General features: G+C 38.8%; 1 protein-coding gene across 1 annotated transcript in view; it reads left to right on the forward strand.

Moving 5' to 3' along the window:
• LOC124556047 (cytosolic carboxypeptidase 6-like) overlaps nt 1-22,045 on the forward strand; it is a 455,209-nt gene that overhangs the window by 54,708 nt on the left and 378,456 nt on the right. Inside the window, exon 5 of the mRNA XM_047130080.1 lies at nt 18,406-18,516. Within this exon, the coding sequence (XP_046986036.1) occupies nt 18,406-18,516 (111 nt within the window). The remainder of the gene's footprint in view (nt 1-18,405; nt 18,517-22,045) is intronic.

Consider the following 22,045-nt stretch of genomic DNA (forward strand, 5'->3'; position numbering starts at 1 on the left):
ACTTATGAGAATATAAGATATTAGCACTGACTGTAGTACTAAGGGAGAGCAATCACATGTTTTTGTACTTGCTAAAAATTATAACTTCAAGGGTGTTTATTACATTAAGGGATACGGGAAATTAGCTACTTGGAAACCACAATTTCAATTTGGATCTGCTTTAGAAATGAGGGGAATAAAAATTTAAAATTAAAATCCTCAAATGGACTTGGTTACTGTCTGTAGTGTCTTTGGGAGAGTAAACGTTCTGGTAATACAGTCCAGTACCACTGTCACCTACAGCAATACATATTAGTTTACATGCAGTTTTTGACAGGAGAGACAGTAGATAAGTAGATGTTTGGGATATTCTACACTGATTGCGTTGTATTAGAGATACGTAGTCACAGATCATATGGTAGAGCCATCAAAATGCTGTATGATTACATACACACGTATGATATAGCTGTTCTATGAAAGTGAAACATCACACATCACCATTCTATATTGACACAGATAATACCTAGATAGTTCAACGCATAATATGATAGCTTTCTTCGAAAAACCCAAAATACACTAATACAGGCGTAACTATTTTTTGAACTTAAATGAGAAAAGTTACCAGTGTGCTATTGATGATTGGACATACTCTTAATGGAATAGAAGAAACCTGTGTCAGGCATGCCACATTATGGTATGTTCAGAGCTTAGCTGAATCCTAGAGGTTGTTCGTTATCAAGTGAGACTTTAATTCCATCTTTTAAACAAAATGGAAGTAATGCTCTTATTCACAAAATAAATTTTCAGTTGGCAGTCTCCATTTTCTGTCTCAACATGGTGAGTGATTTGGCAGCAGAAACACTTCGTAATAGCGTTTACTGGAAGGTGTCCATATACTTTGGATCAGACAGTGTATGCACCATGTACATCACACATCAAACAACTAAAATGGGAATAGGTTCGCTCATGCACACTGCCGAAATGCCAGAAGGTATGATGAGAAAATACATGTATGGATGAAAGGACTTGGTGTACTTGCAGAAAATGTAACTGTAACTGGAAATATTACTCTGTAGTATAATTACTAACAAAGTTTGATCCCTAACCTCTGTAACCGGGTAGCGTACATCGCGTATGTATTAAATGCCAAAAAGCTATATGTACTCTTTTTATTGTGTGCGACCACCTCATGATGGTGTACAAAGTAATGCTGGCTTGCGGGTGTATTACTTTTCAGTGTATAATTTTCACTGGATTGGTGCATAAGTTCGTTGCCTTTTTCCATACGTTTAATAAACACTGCAGATACACGTAACAGAGACTTTAGACATCAATAATAAATTCTCCTTCACTTTTTGCAGCAGTCTGCTAATGCTGGCGTAACTTTTCGATTTCGCGTGTGTACAAATCACGTAGTTTTGAGGCGAAAAATTCGTCGAGCCATGTTCGCAGCGCATTTGCATCCAGAAAGGATGTTCGTTGAAGGTTGTTTGATAGAGAGCGGTAAAGGTAAAAATGGGAAGACGCAACTCAAGTGAATAAGGAGAGTGCGGAACGACATCGCAACCTAACTCGTGCATAGTGCTGGTTGTCAGTCGAGCAGAGCGTGGGCGGGCGTTATCATGAAGTAGCGTCACTTCACGCAGTCTTCCTGGCCATTGGTCTTTGGTTCCGTTTGCAAGACGTCTCAGTTGACGACCATAAACGTCATTTGGGATGGTTACACTTCGGCGAAGCAATTCGTAGTACAATACGCCGTCGGTATTCCGTAAGAAGCATAGTTTTATCTTTTGTGGATGCCAACAGATCTTTGTATGAGGTGTTTCTTCTTTGTTTGGACTCAGCCATTCCTTTCTTTTTGAAGCCATTTTGACTATTTTTCGACCGTGATTGTCTCAAGAAATATGTAAAGGTTTTCTTAAATTACCGCTACCAGTCACAAACTTTGTTGACTATTGTATTACTTATTTATTTATCGACATGTTTCGAGGGAATAGCTGATCTTCAGGCTAAATGGCATTACAAAGACAATTTCACAGTACGGTCATACTGATGTTACATAGTCTTTTCATAAATGCTGTGGTTATCCTGTGGAAGAGGAGAAAACTTAGCAAGAGGCGATGTCACTTTAAAAGCAGGACTGATATTTGCATGAAAATGTTTTGTAAAGGTCACTCAATTTGTTCTTCTGGCGTGGCAGTCTCGTTGTGATGCGCTGAGGTGTTTCCATTTCCGTGACTCTCTTGGCTTTCTTGGTAACTGTTCACAAATTTTCCAGGTTAAGGTTACCTTAGTGAAAATTTTCAGTACTGGTAGTGTGTCATCTGCATTTCTCCTATAGAATTTATTTTTTTGGCAAGGTTCTTGGCTGTTCAATATTTATTTAATTTTATTATTTATTTATTTATTTATTTATTTAATAATTATATTATTTAACAGCCAAGCGCCTTGCCTAAAGAAAACTGAATTTTGTAGGAGATATGTAGATGACACAGTACTGTTAGTGAAAGGGGATACCAAAGAAATCACAGACATTATAAATTAATTCAATAACCTACATTAGAAAATCAAATTTACAGTGGAATATGAGCAAAATAAACGCATCTGCTTCTGGACCTAAATACAGGGTGATTCAAAAAGAATACCACAACTTTAAAAATGTGTATTTAATGAAAGAAACATAATATAACCTTCTGTTATACATCATCACAAAGAGTATTTAAAAAGGTTTTTTTTTTTCACTCAAAAACAGGTTCAGAGATGTTCAATATGGCCCCCTCCAGACACACGAGTAATATCAACCCGATACTCCAACTCGTTCCACACTCTCTGTAGCATATCAGGCGTAACAGTTTGGATAGCTGCTGTTATTTCTCGTTTCAAATCATCAATGGTGGCTGGGAGAGGTGGTCGAAACACCATATCCTTAACATACCCCTATAAGAAAAAATCGCAGGGGGTAAGATCAGGGCTTCTTGGAGGCTTGCTGGATGCGTGCTACATTTTCATCACTCGTTCTGGGCCGTCCAGAACGTTTCCCTTTGCACAAACACCCATTCTCTGTAAACTGTTTATACCAACGTTTAATACACCACCTATCAGGAGGTTTAACACCATACTTCGTTCGAAATGCACGCTGAACAACTGTCGTCGATTCACTTCTGCCGTACTCAATAACACAAAAAGCTTTCTGTTTAGCAGTCGCCATCTTAGAATCAACTGACGCTGACGCCTAGTCAACAGCGCCTCAAGCGAACAAATGTACAACTAAATGAAACTTTATAGCTCCCTTAATTCGTCGACAGATAGTGCTTAGCTCTGCCTTTTGTCGTTGCAGAGTTTTAAATTCCTAAAGTTGTGGTATTCTTTTTGTATCATCCTGTATTATAAGACACAACAACACCTGCACATTCAAAATGTATAGGAAAAACGCAGTGACTGACACCAGAATCCCTATAACCTCATGTCAGCCAAATATCCAAAAAAAGGCAGCATACAGGTCAATGCTACATAGGGCAACTAAAATACCACTGAACCAAGAAAATATGCAACAAGAAATAAACACAGCGAAAATTTTTGCAGTTGCCGATATTTACATGGTTGACATAATGCTAGACAAAGTGAAGGAAGACCCAGGTGCAAACTGTACCACAGAAGAAAGGGAAAAACACATGTACCGGTATATCTAGTATCTCATATATTGGCAATGTGTCACAGAAGATTGCAAATATTATCAAAAATCACAATGTAAAAATTGGGTTTTCTACATCTAATAAACTACAACAGAAGCTAATACATAACATAAAGTGTAATCATGATCCAAATGTAGATTCTGGAATATGCAAACTAACATGCCAGAAATGCTTCGCGTTCTACCTAGGACAAACACGCCGAAATTTCAACACCAGGTACACAGAATACATTACATCCTACGCACATTACAGACACACTACAAGAGCCACAGCAACAGACATTCATAATACAGCACGCCCATTTGGAAAAATACAGCAAAATGTCAATGTACTCCACCTAAAAATAAATGACATATAATGGATTTGCTAGAAGAACTGGAGATATATTCAATTACAGAAAACATAAAGTTAAATTATTAAATGAATAACTGAAAAGTGAATCAGTGAATTTCTTGAAAAGGTTTCGATAATATACATAAATAACAATAGCAACACATAGAACAAAACACAATTGTAACATGGAGATAAGTAAATTACGATCCATATTGTTAATATAGATAATCTCTGTACAAAAGCATATCATAGTCTGTAGAATATATTTAATGTTATCTCTGTTGACTACTTGTAGGAACAACTATGTAACTGCTTTGTTTATATAAGATATTTTCGATGTTTAAAGTTTACAGAAATTCGTATGTGATGCTTAGTGTATACGAGACTCTGCACAAATAGACCATAAGAAAACTGTAAGTTCAAATTCTTCTAAATTTTGCTACTAACTTCACAAAAAATCGAAAACCAAACAAAAATCGCGTGTTTCATACAGTAAAGTTAACGAAATGAAGCAGACCCTCACACATCGATAACATCACATAGAAAATGGCGTAATACATGCAAAAAACGCACTTGAAAATGGTAACCATTACCGAAACGCGTCCTGCGAAAAGTAAGTAAAATCGTGATTGGTAGCAGAAGAATTATTCATAAACAGACCTAGTGTATATCGAGATTGTTCCAGGAACATCGCGAACTAAAAGTTGACGTGAAATTTCTTCAGAAAGGAACACTGTCCCGCCCCAGAATGATATTGCGGTGTGATGGGAAATTTTTTTAGATTTTCTGTGGCAGCGACAGCGCTAGAGTTGAACGCAAGGCAGGAAGGATTCTCCGCAATAACTAGATTGGAAAGCCAATAACGAAGGACATCCGTTATTGCATGTAGCATGGGCACCCCACCAAGATAATAGCAACATGGCACCCGAGATGGATGACCAAGGTGTAGATGCAGCAGAGTGATTTCACAGGAAAGGGAGCATAACGTCATTCTGTTCATTGCACAGTGAAGTAACAACGTGTAAGTCCTGTGCAAAAGTAGCTTTCAGTACCCTGACGCTGCGGAAACAACTAAACTGAAGGCCTGAAGAGAATGGTTGTGACTCTGTGGCAGGGTGCAGAGAGCTAACATATCCGGAAACTTGGTTATTCTTATCACACAATGATGTCACTGGTGTAGAATGATGTGTAGAAATATTCTGACTTTCAAAGCCTAGTAGTCAGATTGTAGCTAACGGGTCTGGAAGCTGGACATGTGACGCTCTAGTCATGGTCTTCCTGGATCAGTTGGCTCTATGATGCCACAGCCAACCCAGCCTGAAAGATTTGGCTGCTGTTAGCTACTGTCACCTCTGCTCATGAGAAGACTTCGGTGGTTCCCAACTCTAAGACTCCTGAAGGCCTACGTCATTCTACCTCACGTGGGTCCAAACTGCCATGATCTCAGGGGAGCACATTAGCTGCCTTTCCCTCCCTGCACCTATGAGCACACACCGTTGTCGTCTCTCACGTCTACGACCACCTCGAGCAGAGCAGCAGGGTGCTTCCTCAGGGAGCCATCTACACGATAATGAGAGAGCTTCCTGCTAACCAACTGTCCGTGCTGCTGCCCACCAAGACACATGGACAACATCTGTGGTGCATCAAACCAACGACTACTAGTGACATAGCTACCGATGCGTGTGCTGCTGCATCATTAGCGGTTGACTAGAGAACCATTGTACCACCGCCAAAGTACATATCCTGCAAGGACCGCGAAGAAACCAGAAGGGTAGTGGGGCTCCTGCGGAGACATAGAGAGCTGTTTTTCCCTCGCTCCGTTAGTGCGTCGAATAGGAAACAGAATGACTATGAGTGGTACAAGGTGTCCTCCGAAAGTCACCGTAATTTGCATTGTGAAGTATGTACGTAGGTACAGATGTTAAGTTCACCAAGACGAAATAAATACTTTAAGGTTTGCTGACGACACTGCAATTCTGTATGAGACGGCAAAAGACTTAAACTTCAATGGAACGGATAATGTCTTGAAATGAAAATCATGAATATAAACTAAAGTGAAACATATTAAATGGAATGTATTCGAATTAAATCAGTCAGTGGTGAAGGAATTACATTAGGAAATGGGACTCTAAAAATAGTAGGTGTGGTATGTTATTAGGGAGGCGAAGTACCTGATGCTGGTTGAACGTGCGGTGATGTAAAGTGCAGGCAGGCAGTAATAAGAAAATCATTTTAGGAAAGAAAGGAGATTTCTTAACACAAAATATAATTTCAATTGTTAGGAAGTCTTTCCTGGAGGTATTTGTCTGGGGTGTACCATAGTGTGGTTGTGAAACGTGGACAATAAACAGTTGACACAAGAAGATAATAGAATCTTTTGAAATGTGGTTCTACACTAGAATACTGAAGATTATATGAGTAGATAGAGCAGCTAATGAGTCTGTACTCACTGCAACTGGGGTAAAAAGAAATTTGTGACACAACTTCACTAAAGGAAGAGATCGTTAAATGTACACTTGTTGAGGCATCAAGGATTTTACAGTCTGATGTTGCAAAGACGTGTGGAAGCTACACTCTGCTGAGGGATACCAAGCTTCAATACTGTAAGCAGATCCAAATGTATTTATGTTGCCATATTTACGCACAGATGAAAAGAGGACTGAACAAGGCAACAGTGTTGACAGCTTAATCAAAGCAGTCTTTGGACAAAAAACAGCAACAAAAACGTATTTACCTGATCGTTCGGACAAAAAATCACACACTTTCATCATCCCTTCCATCCCTCTTTATGAATTTCATATAACTGATACCCATTTCCCAATCACTGCACATTTTTCTACCATCCATTATAAGCCTCTGATACGGCTCCTTTGATATGCCTTTTCTTAATTAATAAAAATTACATTCCTTTCTGTATCCAACTTTTTAATCTTTCCTGTGAAATATTTTATTGTTGTTGTTGTGGTCTTCAGTCCTGAGACTGGTTTGATGCAGCTCTCCATGCTACTCTATCCTGTGCAAGCTTTTTCATCTCCCAGTACCTACTGCAACCTACATCCTTCTGAATCTGCTTAGTGTATTCATCTCTTGGTCTCCCTCTACGATTTTTACCCTCCACGCTGCCCTCCAATACTAAATTGGTGATCCCTTGATGCCTCAGAACATGTCCTACCAACCGATCCCTTCTTTGAGTCAAGTTGTGCCACAAACTTCTCTTCTCCCCAGTCCTATTCAATACTTCCTCATTAGTTATGTGATCTACCCATCTAATCTTCAACATTCTTCTGTAGCACCACATTTCGAAAGCTTCTATTCTCTTCTAGTCCAAACTATTTATCGTCCATGTTTCACTTCCATACATGGCTACACTCCATACGAATACTTTCAGAAATGACTTCCTGACACTTAAATCTATACTAGATGTTAACAAATTTCTCTTCTTCAGAAACGCTTTCCTTGCCATTGCCAGCCTACATTTTATATCCTCTCTACTTCGACCATCATCAGTTATTTTGCTCCCCAAATAGCAAAACTCCTTTACTACTTTAAGTGCCTCATTTCCTAATCTAATTCCCTCAGCATCACCCGAATTAATTCGACTACATTCCATTATCCTTGTTTTGCTTTTGTTGATGTTCATCTTATATCCTCCTTTCAAGACACTGTCCATTCCATTCAACTGCTCTTCCAAGTCCTTTGCTGTCTCTGACAGAATTACAATGTCATCGGCGAACCTCAAAGTTTTTATTTCTTCTCCATGAATTTTAATACCTACTCCGAATTTTTCTTTTGTTTCCTTTACTGCTTGCTCAATATACAGATTGAACAACATCGGGGAGAGGCTACAACCCTGTCTTACTCCCTTCCCAACCACTGCTTCCCTTTCATGTCCCTCGACTCTTATAACTGCCATCTGGTTTCTGTACAAATTGTAAATAGCCTTTCGCTCCCTGTATTTTACCCCTGCCACCTTTAGAATTTGAAAGAGAGTATTCCAGTCAACATTGTCAAAAGCTTTCTCTAAGTCTACAAATGCTAGAAACGTAGGTTTGCCTTTCCTTAATCTTTCTTCTAAGATAAGTCGCAAGGTCAGTATTGCCTCACGTGTTCCAGTGTTTCTACGGAATCCAAACTGATCTTCTCCGAGGTTGGCTTCTACTAGTTTTTCCATTCGTCTGTAAAGAATTCGTGTTAGTATTTTGCAGCTGTGACTTATTAAGCTGATAGTTCGGTAATTTTCACATCTGTCAACACCTGCTTTCTTTGGGATTGGAATTATTATATTCTTCTTGAAGTCTGAGGGTATTTCGCCTGTTTCATACATCTTGCTCACCAGATGGTAGAGTTTTGTCAGGACTGGCTCTCCCACGGCCGTCAGTAGTTCCAATGGAATATTGTCTACTCCGGGAGCCTTGTTTCGACTCAGGTCTTTCAGTGCTCTGTCAAACTCTTCACGCAGTATCATATCTCCCATTTCATCTTCATCTACATCCTCTTCCATTTCCATAATATTGTCCTCAAGTACATCGCCCTTGTATAGACCCTCTATATACTCCTTCCACCTTTCTGCTTTCCCTTCTTTGCTTAGAACTGGGTTTCCATCTGAGCTCTTGATATTCATACAAGTCGTTCTCTTATCTCCAAAGGTCTCTTTAATTTTCCTGTAGGCGGTATCTATCTTACCCCTAGTGAGATAGGCCTCTACATCCTTACATTTGTCCTCTAGCCATCCCTGCTTAGCCATTTTGCACTTCCTGTCGATCTCATTTTTGAGACGTTTGTATTCCTTTTTGCCTGTTTCACTTACTGCATTTTTATATTTTCTCCTTTCATCAATTAAATTCAATATTTCTTCTGTTACCCAAGGATTTCTACTAGCCCTCGTCTTTTTACCTAGTTGATCCTCTGCTGCCTTCACTACTTCATCCCTCAAAGCTACCCATTCTTCTTCTACTGTATTTATTTCCCCCATTCCTGTCAATTGCTCCCTTATGCTCTCCCTGAATCTCTGTACAACCTCTGGTTCTTTTAGTTTATCCAGGTCCCATCTCCTTAAATTCCCACCTTTTTGCAGTTTCTTCAGTTTTAATCGACAGGTCATAACCAATAGATTGTGGTCAGAGTCCACATCTGCCCCTGGAAATGTCTTACAATTTAAAACCTGGTTCCTAAATCACTGTCTTACCATTATATAATCTATCTGATACCTTTTAGTATCTCCAGGGTTCTTCCATGTATGCAACCTTCTTTCATGATTCTTAAACCAAGTGTTAGTTATGATTATGTTGTGATCTGTGCAAAATTCGACCAGGCGGCTTCCTCTTTCATTTCTGTCCCCCAATCCATATTCACCTACTATGTTTCCTTCTCTCCCTTTTCCTACACTCGAATTCCAGTCACCCATGACTATTAAATTTTCGTCTCCCTTCACAATCTGAATAATTTCTTTTATTTCATCATACATTTCTTCAATTTCTTCGTCGTCTGCAGAGCTAGTTGGCATATAAACTTGTACTACTGTAGTAGGCGTGGGCTTCGTATCTATCTTGGCCACAATAATGCGTTCACTATGCTGTTTGTAGTAGCTTACCCGCATTCCTATTTTCCTATTCGTTATTAAACCTACTCCTGCATTACCCCTATTTGATTTTGTGTTTATAACCCTGTAGTCACCTGACCAGAAGTCTTGTTCCTCCTGCCACCGAACTTCACTAATTCCCACTATATCTAACTTCAACCTATCCATTTCCCTTTTTAAATTTTCTAACCTACCTGCCCGATTAAGGGATCTGACATTCCACGCTCCGATCCGTAGAACGCCAGTTCTCTTTCTCCTGATAACGACATCCTCTTGAGTAGTCCCCGCCCGGAGATCCGAATGGGGGACTATTTTACCTCCGGAATATTTTACCCAAGAGGACGCCATCATCATGTAATCATACAGTAAAGCTGCATGCCCTCGGGAAAAATTACGGCTGTAGTTTCCCCTTGCTTTCAGCCGTTCGCAGTACCAGCACAGCAAGGCCGTTTTGGTTATTGTTACAAGGCCAGATCAGTCAATCATCCAGACTGTTGCCCTTGCAACTACTGAAAAAGGCTGCTGCCCCTCTTCAGGAACCACACGTTTGTCTGGCCTCTCAACAGATACCCCTCCGTTGTGGTTGCACCTACGGTACGGCTATCTGTATCGCTGGGGCACGCAAGCCTCCCCACCAACGGCAAGGTCCATGGTTCATGGGGGGGGGGGGGGAAATATTTTATTATTAATACATTATCAATACGCCATCTGCTTGCAGTGAAACGGTATTGCTTGTCCCCAACGTCTCTTCCTTTTTCCATTGTTTCCTTTATGACCCATCGATATACCCCCCAACAGCCAGAATTTCTCTAGTACCTAATAATAAATATATATATTTCGTCACATCCCTTTTTATATATTGGTGTTAAAGACGACTCGTTTCATTCTCTTATATAATAATTATTTTTTTGCTTATACCCGCTATTAGATGAAGATACGTTTATTTCTTTAACGAGTAACTAATATTCCACATACATAATATTAAAGAACGGTCACGCAGACAGTGTAAAGGATAATACATCAGAAGATGTACAAAAGTTATGAGGAAAGTAATTGTAACTAACAAATTCCCAGCCTTGCTTCTCCCTTCCTTACGCCATATTCGCCGAGAGAATAAACGAAGTGTCTCCTTTAACGAATTGTGCCCGGCCAACAAGTTGAGTAACAAGGGCCCTTGTGAAGAATACCTCAAATGATGTAGCGCCCAGCCCTGCTCCTTGTGAAGGCGGGCGCGGATGTAATTTGAGGCGCCCCGCAATTGCGCACCAGCCTCAGCCCCCGGAGCGGCCGCAAACTCATTTTCATCCCGGACTGAAGCCGCGCCATGTGTCGCATTTCTCCCTGCGCGACGTGGCGTCGCGGCTTAGGGGAAGCCCCAGCTCTCACTTCCACCCACACAGTTTGCGTTTCTGAAGGGTGGCGCGTAAAAAGATGAATACGTGTATTCAGGCGCTCGTATTACCTGCTTCACAAAGACTCTCCGATTTTTCTTGGTCCCCGATAACAGAATTTCTTGCGTTACGGCATCAGCTGAACAAGCATTCTATTACCAAATTATCGAGTTGTACCCAAAGTAATTTCTAAAGACAGACTACTTTTCTTCAAGTTAATAACATATTAGAGCCATCGGAGAAACATGAGCTCACGTTTATTACGTAAATTCTGCATAAAGCTGACTACCTGAACGGGATATTTAGCAGAATGTTAGGATATTCATCATTTTCATACTTGGGTACCCGTTGCTAAATTTGGGACCCTGTTGACAGTACATGACAAAGCAACAAGCATACATAACATATTTTATATTCTTTTGTACTGTACATGCTACACTTGTATTAACACAACATATTTATTGAACAGAAAATATTGTAGGGGGAAGAATAATGCCTCACATTGGTTTTAAGAGTGACAGCGATATATGTATGACATTTAAAATCATTGACCAGGTTTTCATATAATAAAAGAATGTGAATTAGATAACGTAACTGTTTGCAGGTACTTAAGTTGCTTACCACCCTAAGACAGACTACATTTCTTCAAGTGAATAACATGCGAGAGCTATCGAAGAAACATGCGCCCCCGTTTATTAGGTAAATTCTGCATAAGCTGACTTCTTGAACTAAGAACTGACTTATGGGCAAATATTATTGATTAATGTTTATTATATGGTGCAATTTCAACTACCTATAACTCACACTAAATGTTCACAACCATGATATTGCAGGATGGAGTAAGTGTCACAATGTAACGCAGAATCGTAATAGAAATGCAGACGCTTCCCAGTATTCATAAACTTATTCAGTATTTTTAAAAAATTACTACAATGATCAAGAAGCGTTTTGTATTGGTTCTCTACTCGAGTAATAAGGTCTTAATCGTATAGATTTTGCAGAATATCCTATAAATAGGCAAATAATCTCCAAAATTGTTACTATTCCCTAGCAGCAATAAACTGAAAGTAGTTACTAAAACCAGTTGCGATGATGAAACGCTCTGTCAGTACTAAGAAAAATTTAAAACCTCCCGAATTTATAGCGCAGTAGCCTTTTGGAAAAAAAAATTCGAATTTCATTCCTCAGGATATTACCATATGTGATGGAATCATAGGCGTAGATAATACAATAACCTGCAGAGGTCTACAGGACGTAACGAACGCGATGATGTTATCTCCTACCTTGTTTTGAGTGTAGGATGTCAAACTTCATTTTGAAATCTGTAATAAAATGCAAATACCAGCCTAGTTTCTTCCCAAAAGAAGGCGCAGTTGCTCGGTTACCAGAAAATAATCAAATTCTTAATGAATGGAAATTTCGAAAATCATTCTTTTGTTCTACTCTTTTGGAAATACCGATTAAGTTCAGTCTCCTGCTGACAACTGTAGTTGCTAGTAAAGCTCTTCTACTAATCTCATCAGTTTCGTCGAATGTTAATTTAAGTGACTTACAATAAATTCTTCTGTACACAACTTACCATTTTTATTAATGTAACGGTTTTTATACACGGTTATATATCAGAAAGGAAGAAGGTTGACACGATTGTAGGGTAAAATTTCCAACTATTGGTACACATAAAAAGATGGTCTGAGGTTTTAATCACGAAATATTTCTTCCCTTTTCAAAATTATTTCTACCTTAAATGAAAGGTAAGGCGATCGCTTTTCATTTAGCATGGTATCTTTGAACTTCGTTGTTCCTATAAAACTGCGATGGATTACCCCCAATAAATTTCTGAAGAGAATATGCATAGCTGACCGATAGGTACCGTGTATCAATCTTTTGGAATGATTATTCTTCTGACAAAGAAGTTGATGCGAGTATGTTAGCGAATGTCTTTTCGACTGAAACTTCCTCATACCATAATTGGTTCACTCAGACATAAATTTCAAGCAGCAAACTACCAATACAACACAATATTAGAGTGACGTCGTGGAATCCTCACAGTTCATTTTAAAACAGTACATGATACTTTTTCCAGAACTTTTTTCTTGCAAACATGCTGATGTCTTGTTGTTTTCGGTTAATAGCAACAAACCATACATTAAGGTATAACTGGGAGAAATGTTACAAGTCTACAGGAGTTCCAGATGGAAGTAACCTCTCAGTTCGTGGCCTTGCCTCTCGTATGGTAGTGATAGAAGGGTGGTTTCATAACATGAAGTGATGGTATCAAGATAAAAAGTCGAAATAACAATATCCTTAAGTTTATTTATTAGAAGTGATTAAGAGTTAGGTGCAGCGCTGCAACACTCAATATTTAGGTGTCAGAACCCAACGTCACGAACCTGTAAAACGTTAGGAAGTATGTGGTTTGAATAAACTTTAAAGAGCCTTCAACCTCATTTAGATATTTAAATTTGTACCACTTGAGGATACAGAGGTAATAATCTGGCAGCAGAATGACACTGCCCTTTAACACCGTTTGTGGGTAAAGAAGTCCATCAGCCGGGGGATAACAAAAGGTATATGTTTATTATCTTTAATATAATGATCATGCTCTAAAAAGTGACACTACTGAAAAAGAATTAAAATAAAATAATACCGTAAAGTAGCAGAAATAAACAGTAAGTTAACAAATTGCATTACTAGTTGGTATTTGGAATTTTATTTCAGAATCTCTCTTTTTATGGTGTGATTGTAATGAAACCGCCTACTGTAAAAAGTAAAACTAAAACATAATCACTATTACTGTATTGGAGCGAGGTGGCACAGTGATATTACAATGGAGAGCTCCCCGTCTGGCTCTCCATATTTAAGTTTTCCATAGTTTCCACTAAATGGCTTAAGACAAATCCCGAAATTGTTCCTCTTTCTACGGCCCGTTTCCTTCCCCACTCCTATTCTATCGGAGCTTGTGCTCTATTTCTAATTACCTCGACGGGACGTTAAATACCACCATTCATGTCCTTCTGTTTATGAGACGCGATTCACACGAGACATGTCATACGGTTCATTCTCATATTCCTGCAGAAATGATCGAAAGATGCATCAGTGCCAAAGCACTTAAAATCAATTACGCTTTCTTAAGATTACACTGCTGCCCGCTGAAATACGTCCAGCATTCTGGGAACTTCAGCACTTTTTTTTCCGAGGAGAGTGTGCGGCAATCAACTGAACACCAAAATAGCTTCACTTTTTTGTAAGACTTCTGTCAATTCAAAAGTGATATTTCTTTTCGGGCAGAAAACCGTAACGCAGTACCTTGTTGGTATATTTATTATAGAAACTTGCTTTTGTGCCAGGAAAATGAAAGAGGGGGAACACCGCTGCTTTGCATGTTAAAACGCAGTCATTGGAGCAAGTCGAAATCGTATTGCATTATTGCATGTATTCTTGTAGATGTTACCTTCGTTCGCACGTAGTGGTACGTTTAGTTAAGCTAACATAGCTGCTCTGTTTGATTATTAAAGTTCATTATAGAGGACTACGTGTGAGCGTTACTGATGATACTGGGAAAAGGAAGAAGAGGAATCTTTGGTCGGGAAGTAGCCCATTCCTCTCAAACATCAACAAGGGTGGAATTGTGCTTATCTATGAAGGTCGTGTCCCGTCAGTAATTCTTTATGGCCAAACACTACCCGACAACTGAAAGAGGTTTCTACTATGATCCACTATATAGTCTGACGACCTGGCACTGTAAATCACCCTTGTCGGAAACTACTCTGTTCATGGAACTGTCTTTCGCCTTCAGGGATGTAACTGTCTTCCGGTTCTTGCTCATTGCGCTGTCACACGTCAACAACCTCGGGCCTGATGGAGCACTCACGATAAAAAAGAGAGCAAATGTTAACATTCATCATCTCACTCCTTTATTTGATGGTCAACTGGAAAGCCTTTTGCGGGTTTTCCTTGATACACGGGCATGATTCTACACACAGAGTATTAAAGAGTATAAGTCCAGATATTTCTAATGTTGACTGAGGACAATGTACTAAACAACATTACATTATCGTTTAGTTCATTTGTAGACTAATAATTATAGTTGTTACGAGTAGTATGTGCTTTGGTTGGTTAAAACCTCCAAGTATTCATGGCACTATCCAGCCATTGATGATTATTTTCCCCAGTGCAGAAGGTCAGGTACTGAAGTGTGGGCAATGGTGCAGTTACGGTCGTGCAAAAAAAACATGAAGTAGTAAATTATGTGATGTGATTGCGGCAAGACAGTTAGCCTCAGAGAATAAACAGCTGACACATTGAAGCGGAAACATATTAAGGTATTAATGATCACAATACCTTCACCTTTATACCTAACACCCGGTGAAGTAGGGACGAACGTTAGTCCGTGGAAACAATTATTACTGTAAACTGTAGTTAATCTTCAAATGAGACTGTGTTCGTTTCTATTGCTAACGCTTTTCTAGTACTGATGCAACACGCGAGAGCTCTACCAGAGTATGTTTACGAACAATCTAGAGCTTTAATACAAAACGACAGGAGGGATGAAAATTAGTTCGTTCAGTTCCCATTTAAGTTTCACGGAAACATAATCGAAGGACGAGGCAGCTAAGACTGGGCACTCATAAAATACTCAGAATGAATAAATATATCTTAGTGTAGTTTTCGCCAAGTTATAGCAGACAATTTACAGAATTTCCTGATGCTCGCTAGTAATTTCGTTTTATATTCGCCGAATTACGACACTGACAATCTTCTTTTCTTGTGATGGAACTATATACTACTTTTCTGACGATGTGAAAGAAGCTCCTAAGAGAAATTCAACGATAAAACGTGTATGGGACTTAGTTAGATAGCATCAGGATAAGAGTGCCGCAGACCACTGTCCCATCGCCAGGAGAAGAGGTCCCACATACCTCTGTCTTTTTGTACGAAATGTAAGAGAACACGTGACTCAGATATTGGTCATGTGCCTACCTGTAGTTCAAGCGCGTCAGTCTGTGTTCTTCTGTTATAGCAATCAGACAACTTGCTCCTAAAGCTGTGGAGACATTTACAATGCAATGTATACGACATCGGAATAATGACTATCGTTATGGCGACTGTCACCAAACTTAGAGCAGCGATGCGCTTATACGATGAAGAGCATCCAGTTGGTGACAAGAACTTACGATCTCTCTTTGTAAACATTATAAAAAAAGTTATAGACACTGGAAGTGTGGAGAATAAAATATACCAAGGCAAAAGAAGACCAACTGATGAAAGAAGTGAAACCAACGTTTTAGCAGCGTAACACAGAATGCAAATGCCACTGACAGGGGGATCAACGAAACTAGTGTTCTGCGGAAGCTACATTCCATCTAATTTCAGATAGTGTGCAGCTTCACTAGAATGACTTCCAAAATTGGTCATAGTTTTTCGAATGTTATTTACGAAAAGTATAGACTGATGGAGCATATTTATAGCAACTTATGTTTGAAGAAGAAGCATCATTTACAAACCATGCGTGCAATATGCACTAATCGTCAACTGATAATCCATGCTGATTCAACAAAGTGGACAAAAACAACGCTCTAGGTCTATCAAAGTTTCGTGCTTGTTTCTCAAGGTCCGCACGATTGGTCCCAGCTTTATTGATGGGAATCCAAACACACTCATGCATGTCGATTCCTAAGGTATGCTGCTGCCGCAATTATTGGTAGACATCCCACTGGACATAAGGGCGTGAGTGTCGTACTAACATGATGGACGTCCCTTTCATTCAACGCATGTACAGACAAATCCTCTTAAGGGAAACATTTAGAGATAATTGGAATAGTATTTCAGGAAAGGCAAAACGGTCTGCACAGTCACCAACGTAACATTTCTATACTTTTATCTGTGTTGAAAATTAAAACAGGAAGTCTGTTAGGAAACACCGATGACTCACAAAGGCATGACATGCTTCATAATATGGGCCTGTGCCGCCGTTAACTCCAGATAAAATTCAACGTGGAGTATTGTTTCTTCAGAATCACTTCATAGCGCCTAAGAGTACTCAACGTCAACACTTGGAGCACTTGGTATGACAGCTTTAATACTAAACAGACAAACCATGCCTCAGTTACGTGCTTGCTTACATTTGGTAAAATAGGAGAGACCATGGTGTAACATGTTCTCCTGATGGCGGGACACTGGTTTGCAGCGCTGTTTTCTTGATACTATTTGTTCTAGCCTCACACACTAAAGCTCTCTCAGAAGCGTCTTTAAAATGACACAGAAAAACGTATATAGTTTCATTCGGAAAAACATAATCGGTGTCGTAAATCGTGACTATAAACGATAAAATTTGCTTGTGAAAATGATGAAATTCGCCATATTGCCGCTGTAACTCGATGAAAATCGTATCTCTGTATATTTACTTATTCTGGATATATTTGCGGTGAAGCTGCCTCGCCCTCTGTTATATAAAGCGGCAGACATAATTTCCGGAAGTGTTCCTCATTCTGGAATATAAACGTTTCCTACTCGTTAATCGGAAACAGAACATAAAAAACAGGTTTCTTATAATAAAACCAGGGCGGATTACTTAAAAAAAAATTTTAAACGATCTGTGAACGAGCACTAGGAGGATTTGGGGATGGGCTATCCAAATCTATATTAGAAAGTATATAATCAAACGTATTGTGTGCCACCCAGATATAGGCAGTATCGGATGCGACTTCTCACATGCGTCATCTGCGTGAATGCACCATAATTTTTTTCGACAGTGCAATGCCTACTCCGAATAAAGTGAATGATTCTTTAACACATTTTGTTTACTGAAGTATATAATTTCATTACGTTCATAATAAGTGGTGTACAGCTGAACAGCACTTTACTGATACATAGTCACTAACCCCTTTCAATCAATTTCGTGTACTGTCGTTGAGAAACATTAGTGCCTAGTCGAAAATTGGAGTACCCTCTCCCCTACTTATATTTCTGAAGTCTGTCGATAACCTTCTAAGCAAATACCAAACAAGAGACGATGTACCACTAAACAATGACGTAATTTAGAACAAAATATAACGGAAGTGGGAAAATACACGTTATTTTCCAATAACAGTTCCCATTGTAGAATGTCCATCATATTTAACACCTATTATCTCATTCCGGACAGGAATATAACTACAATAAATGCCCTTACGTTATCTGCTAATTGCAATTCAATATTCTGAAATAACTCAAATATGAAGTGAAAGAAAGTGCAAATAATGAAGCTTTGACATAAATATCCATGTCTCTTAGGCACATATTTAAGTAATTGAAAATACTAAAAAGAATATCAGAATAATTACATCGTTTATTAAGAGTCCATACCATCTACACAATTTTTCTTTTACCGCCTCTGTAACTATTGTTTTTCATAATATTACCTTTCACTCCTATGGAATATCTTTATTTTTAGATACGAGAGGCATATTGTATTCCCGAAGATGTTAGCTCAAAATGCAGAAGACTATACGCCTACAAACACAATGTACAACAGAGACGTCACCAAGCAAGGTACAACACGTAGGTAAGTTGAAGAACTTAAGAAACTAACAATTTGTTCAAAAATTGTTATGTATTGCCTTAAACCATTCACTTTCTTAACAGCTGTTTAGGTGATGAATTCATCTTCATCATCTACCAAGCTTAATTTGTGTAAATGCCTCTTTCAAAAATAATTTACTCCATAAATCAAACTCTATCCGTGACTTATTATTTAAGAGCCAGGAGCCGAAATGCATAAACAAAAGATAAGAAAAACTTTGAATTTATTGACTTTCGAGTGATACTGTACAAAAATTTTATTATGTGAGTCACTGTTCGATGACTGAAAATATTCCATAGTATTCGAAGGGACATAAATATATGGCAGTTTTAAAAAACTATGTAAAAGTGTTAAGGTTACATCAGTAGACAAACTGTGTGCAGGTTAAATATGACTGTCTGGAATCATAAAAGACAACTTAGTAGGAATTTACAGTTCATTTATGTTGTAAATATACAGTAATTGTTAAAAATAAGGCGAAATACGTAGTATTGTGGCTACTGTTTTAATAATTAATGAGCAGAAGGTACCTGCTCATTCAGCAATTTCTAAGATCAGCAGTCGAGCAACACGTTTACACACAAAACAGTTGGCGTTCGAATGACAGTCCTACGGTTACAAACGTTTAACGTTTAGCAACATCTAACATATAAGTTTACATGATTCGGCTTCGTATATTGCAGGTTGACTGTAGTGTATCAGTCTACTGCATGAAAGATACTACCAAACATTCTGACTGAGGAAATTAAATATATATTTACATTTATTTGTGTCCTTATCATTCTCTGATACTATAAGATGATAAACTATCCACTAATTAAAACTAAATAAAATTTTAGGCGCTGTAGGCTACTGAAGACAAGCACACATTATTAGTCGTTTTAAATGATTACGGAGTTACAGATAAAACGAGACATATGTGACTCTAATAGGAAATTACAGAAGTTCTGCTCATTTCACGTTTATCTCACACTATGGATTGTAGTATCATATTGTGGCCAAATATGAGAAAGTAATGTATCGCAACGCTAGCCGGTGTAGAGAGCACAATCTATCCAACATTTTGAGGAAATTGTTTCCGCGCCTTGTGCTCATTTTTCGTCTGCAGTTCTTTTTAATTATTTTAATGAAACTGTCGGTAGTCTATAGAGTAACATATCTCTCTACATAAAGGAAACTCCACAGCTCGAGACTGACAGCTGGAAAAAGTAGAAAAATCCTTATTCATTCTGAGATACCATCATTACACCAACATACTGGATATAGTGAACACCATTCGCAGTCAGAAAGGTAAGTCAACGATAAGACGAATAGAACGTGCTATGCTGAAAACTGAATGCAGCCAGGCCGGAAGATGCATAATTATATGTTGGTGAGAAGTATGCAGTCATTCAAATTCATAATTTTGCTGTAGCCTTATGAGGAGAACTATTTTTTATAGAGTTCCAGTTCTCTATCGACTTTTGAATAGTAGGGTGAGTTGCTACATGTTATACTAAGAACCTAGTGATGTAACACCTGGAAACTAACGACTCTGGATGTAGTCGTTATTATAACGACCACCTCACGTAAGACAGTTATCTCTTTCTTACTAGCATTGTAGTAGGTCTAGTCGCATGCAGTATTAATAGACAGACATTTTTCAGTTTCTATCATTATTTTTGAAACTGAATTGGTAGACTGTAGCTAGCGGGCAGACATATAAGAAACATGCAGCCGTTAATTCAACAGAGGGCAGAAAAAGTCAAATGGTAACCCAATAATATCTAAATGCTATAGCAATAACCGGTACTTACTGTTCTGGAACATGTGTACAGATAACGGTGGCTTTCAAGGTCAATCTACTACTGTCGTATCTGCAGCATAACGCCAAGAATATTGCTCCTAGAATTTCTTATGTGCATTAAATCAGAAAGGAATGGTCATCTTCTCGATTATCCAAAGGAACCTGTCTACCAGATTAAATGTAGTAACTTCGATGTGTGCGACTTCTATATAATTGGTTTATAAAATCATTGACTATTTTTTGGACTTCTTCTGTATTTAATTAAATATGATTCAATGAATTACAAAATGTTATTATTACATCACCACCTAGAATATAGATATATCAAGTAAAGCCAACTAGTGCCCTTAAATAATGCAAGGAGTCCCTCTACCAGTTTTATGTTAGACACAATTTCTTCAGGTCTAGTTGTCCCGAAGATTCTGCATCTTTTCTCTCCATTGCCATGCACTCGAAGATTAGGTGTGGTGCAGTTTCTTCACCCTCATCACAGATCCAACGTTTAAGGCCCTCTTCCGTTTTACCCATTGTGTATTCACTGAATTCACTGAATTCACTGTTCCGAAACTGTTTCACTGCGGAAAATCGTAACACGGTCCCTGACTTCAGCCGTCGCACGGACGCCAAAATGGAAAATATTGAAATAAACGATATCGGAATTGAAAAACAACTGCTATCACTTAGTAGCGGAAAAGCATCTGGACCAGACGAGATACCCTTAAGATTCTACAGTGATTATGCTAAAGAACTTGCCCCCTTTCTATCAGCAATTTATCGTAGATCGCTGGAAGACCGTAAAGTACCTAGCGACTGGAAGAAAGCGCAGGTCGTTCCCATTTTCAAGAAGGGTCATAAATCAGATGCGAATAATTATAGGCCTATTTCGCTTACGTCAATCTGTTGTAGAATAATGGAACATGTTTTGTGTTCTCGTATTATGACGTTCTTAGATAATACAAATCTCCTTCATCATAACCAACATGGATTCCGCAAACAGAGATCATGTGAAACTCAGCTCGCCCTATTTGCCCAAGAAATTTACAGTGCCGTAGACACTGGCGAGCAGATTGATGCCGTATTCCTGGACTTCAGGAAGGCATTTGATACGGTTCCGCACTTACGTTTAGTGAAAAAAATACGAGCTTACGGAATATCGGACCAGGTTTGTGATTGGATTCAGGGTTTCCTAGAAGAAAGAACACAACATGTCATTCTTAACGGTTCAAAATCTGCAGATGTAGAGGTAATTTCGGGAGTACCGCAGGGAAGCGTGATAGGACCTTTATTGTTTACAATATACATAAATGACTTAGTTGACAACATCGGTAGCTCCGTGAGGCTATTTGCAGATGACACGGTTGTCTACAAGAAAGTAGCAACATCAGAAGACTCGTACGTACTCCAGGAGGACCTGCAGAGGATTAATGCATGGTGCGACAGCTGGCAGCTTTCCCTAAACGTAGATAAATGTAATATAATGCGCATACATAGGGGCAGAAATCCATTCCAGTACGATTATGCCATAGGTGGTAAATCATTGGAAGCGGTAACGACCGTAAAATACTTAGGAGTTACTATCCGGAGCGATCTGAAGTGGAATGATCACATAAAACAAATAGTGGGAAAAGCAGGCGCCAGGTTGAGATTCATAGGAAGAATTCTAAGAAAATGTGACTCATCGACGAAAGAAGTAGCTTACAAAACGCTTGTTCGTCCGATTCTTGA

This window comes from Schistocerca americana, chromosome X, assembly GCF_021461395.2.
Source record: "Schistocerca americana isolate TAMUIC-IGC-003095 chromosome X, iqSchAmer2.1, whole genome shotgun sequence".
Lineage (NCBI taxonomy): Eukaryota > Metazoa > Arthropoda > Insecta > Orthoptera > Acrididae > Schistocerca > Schistocerca americana.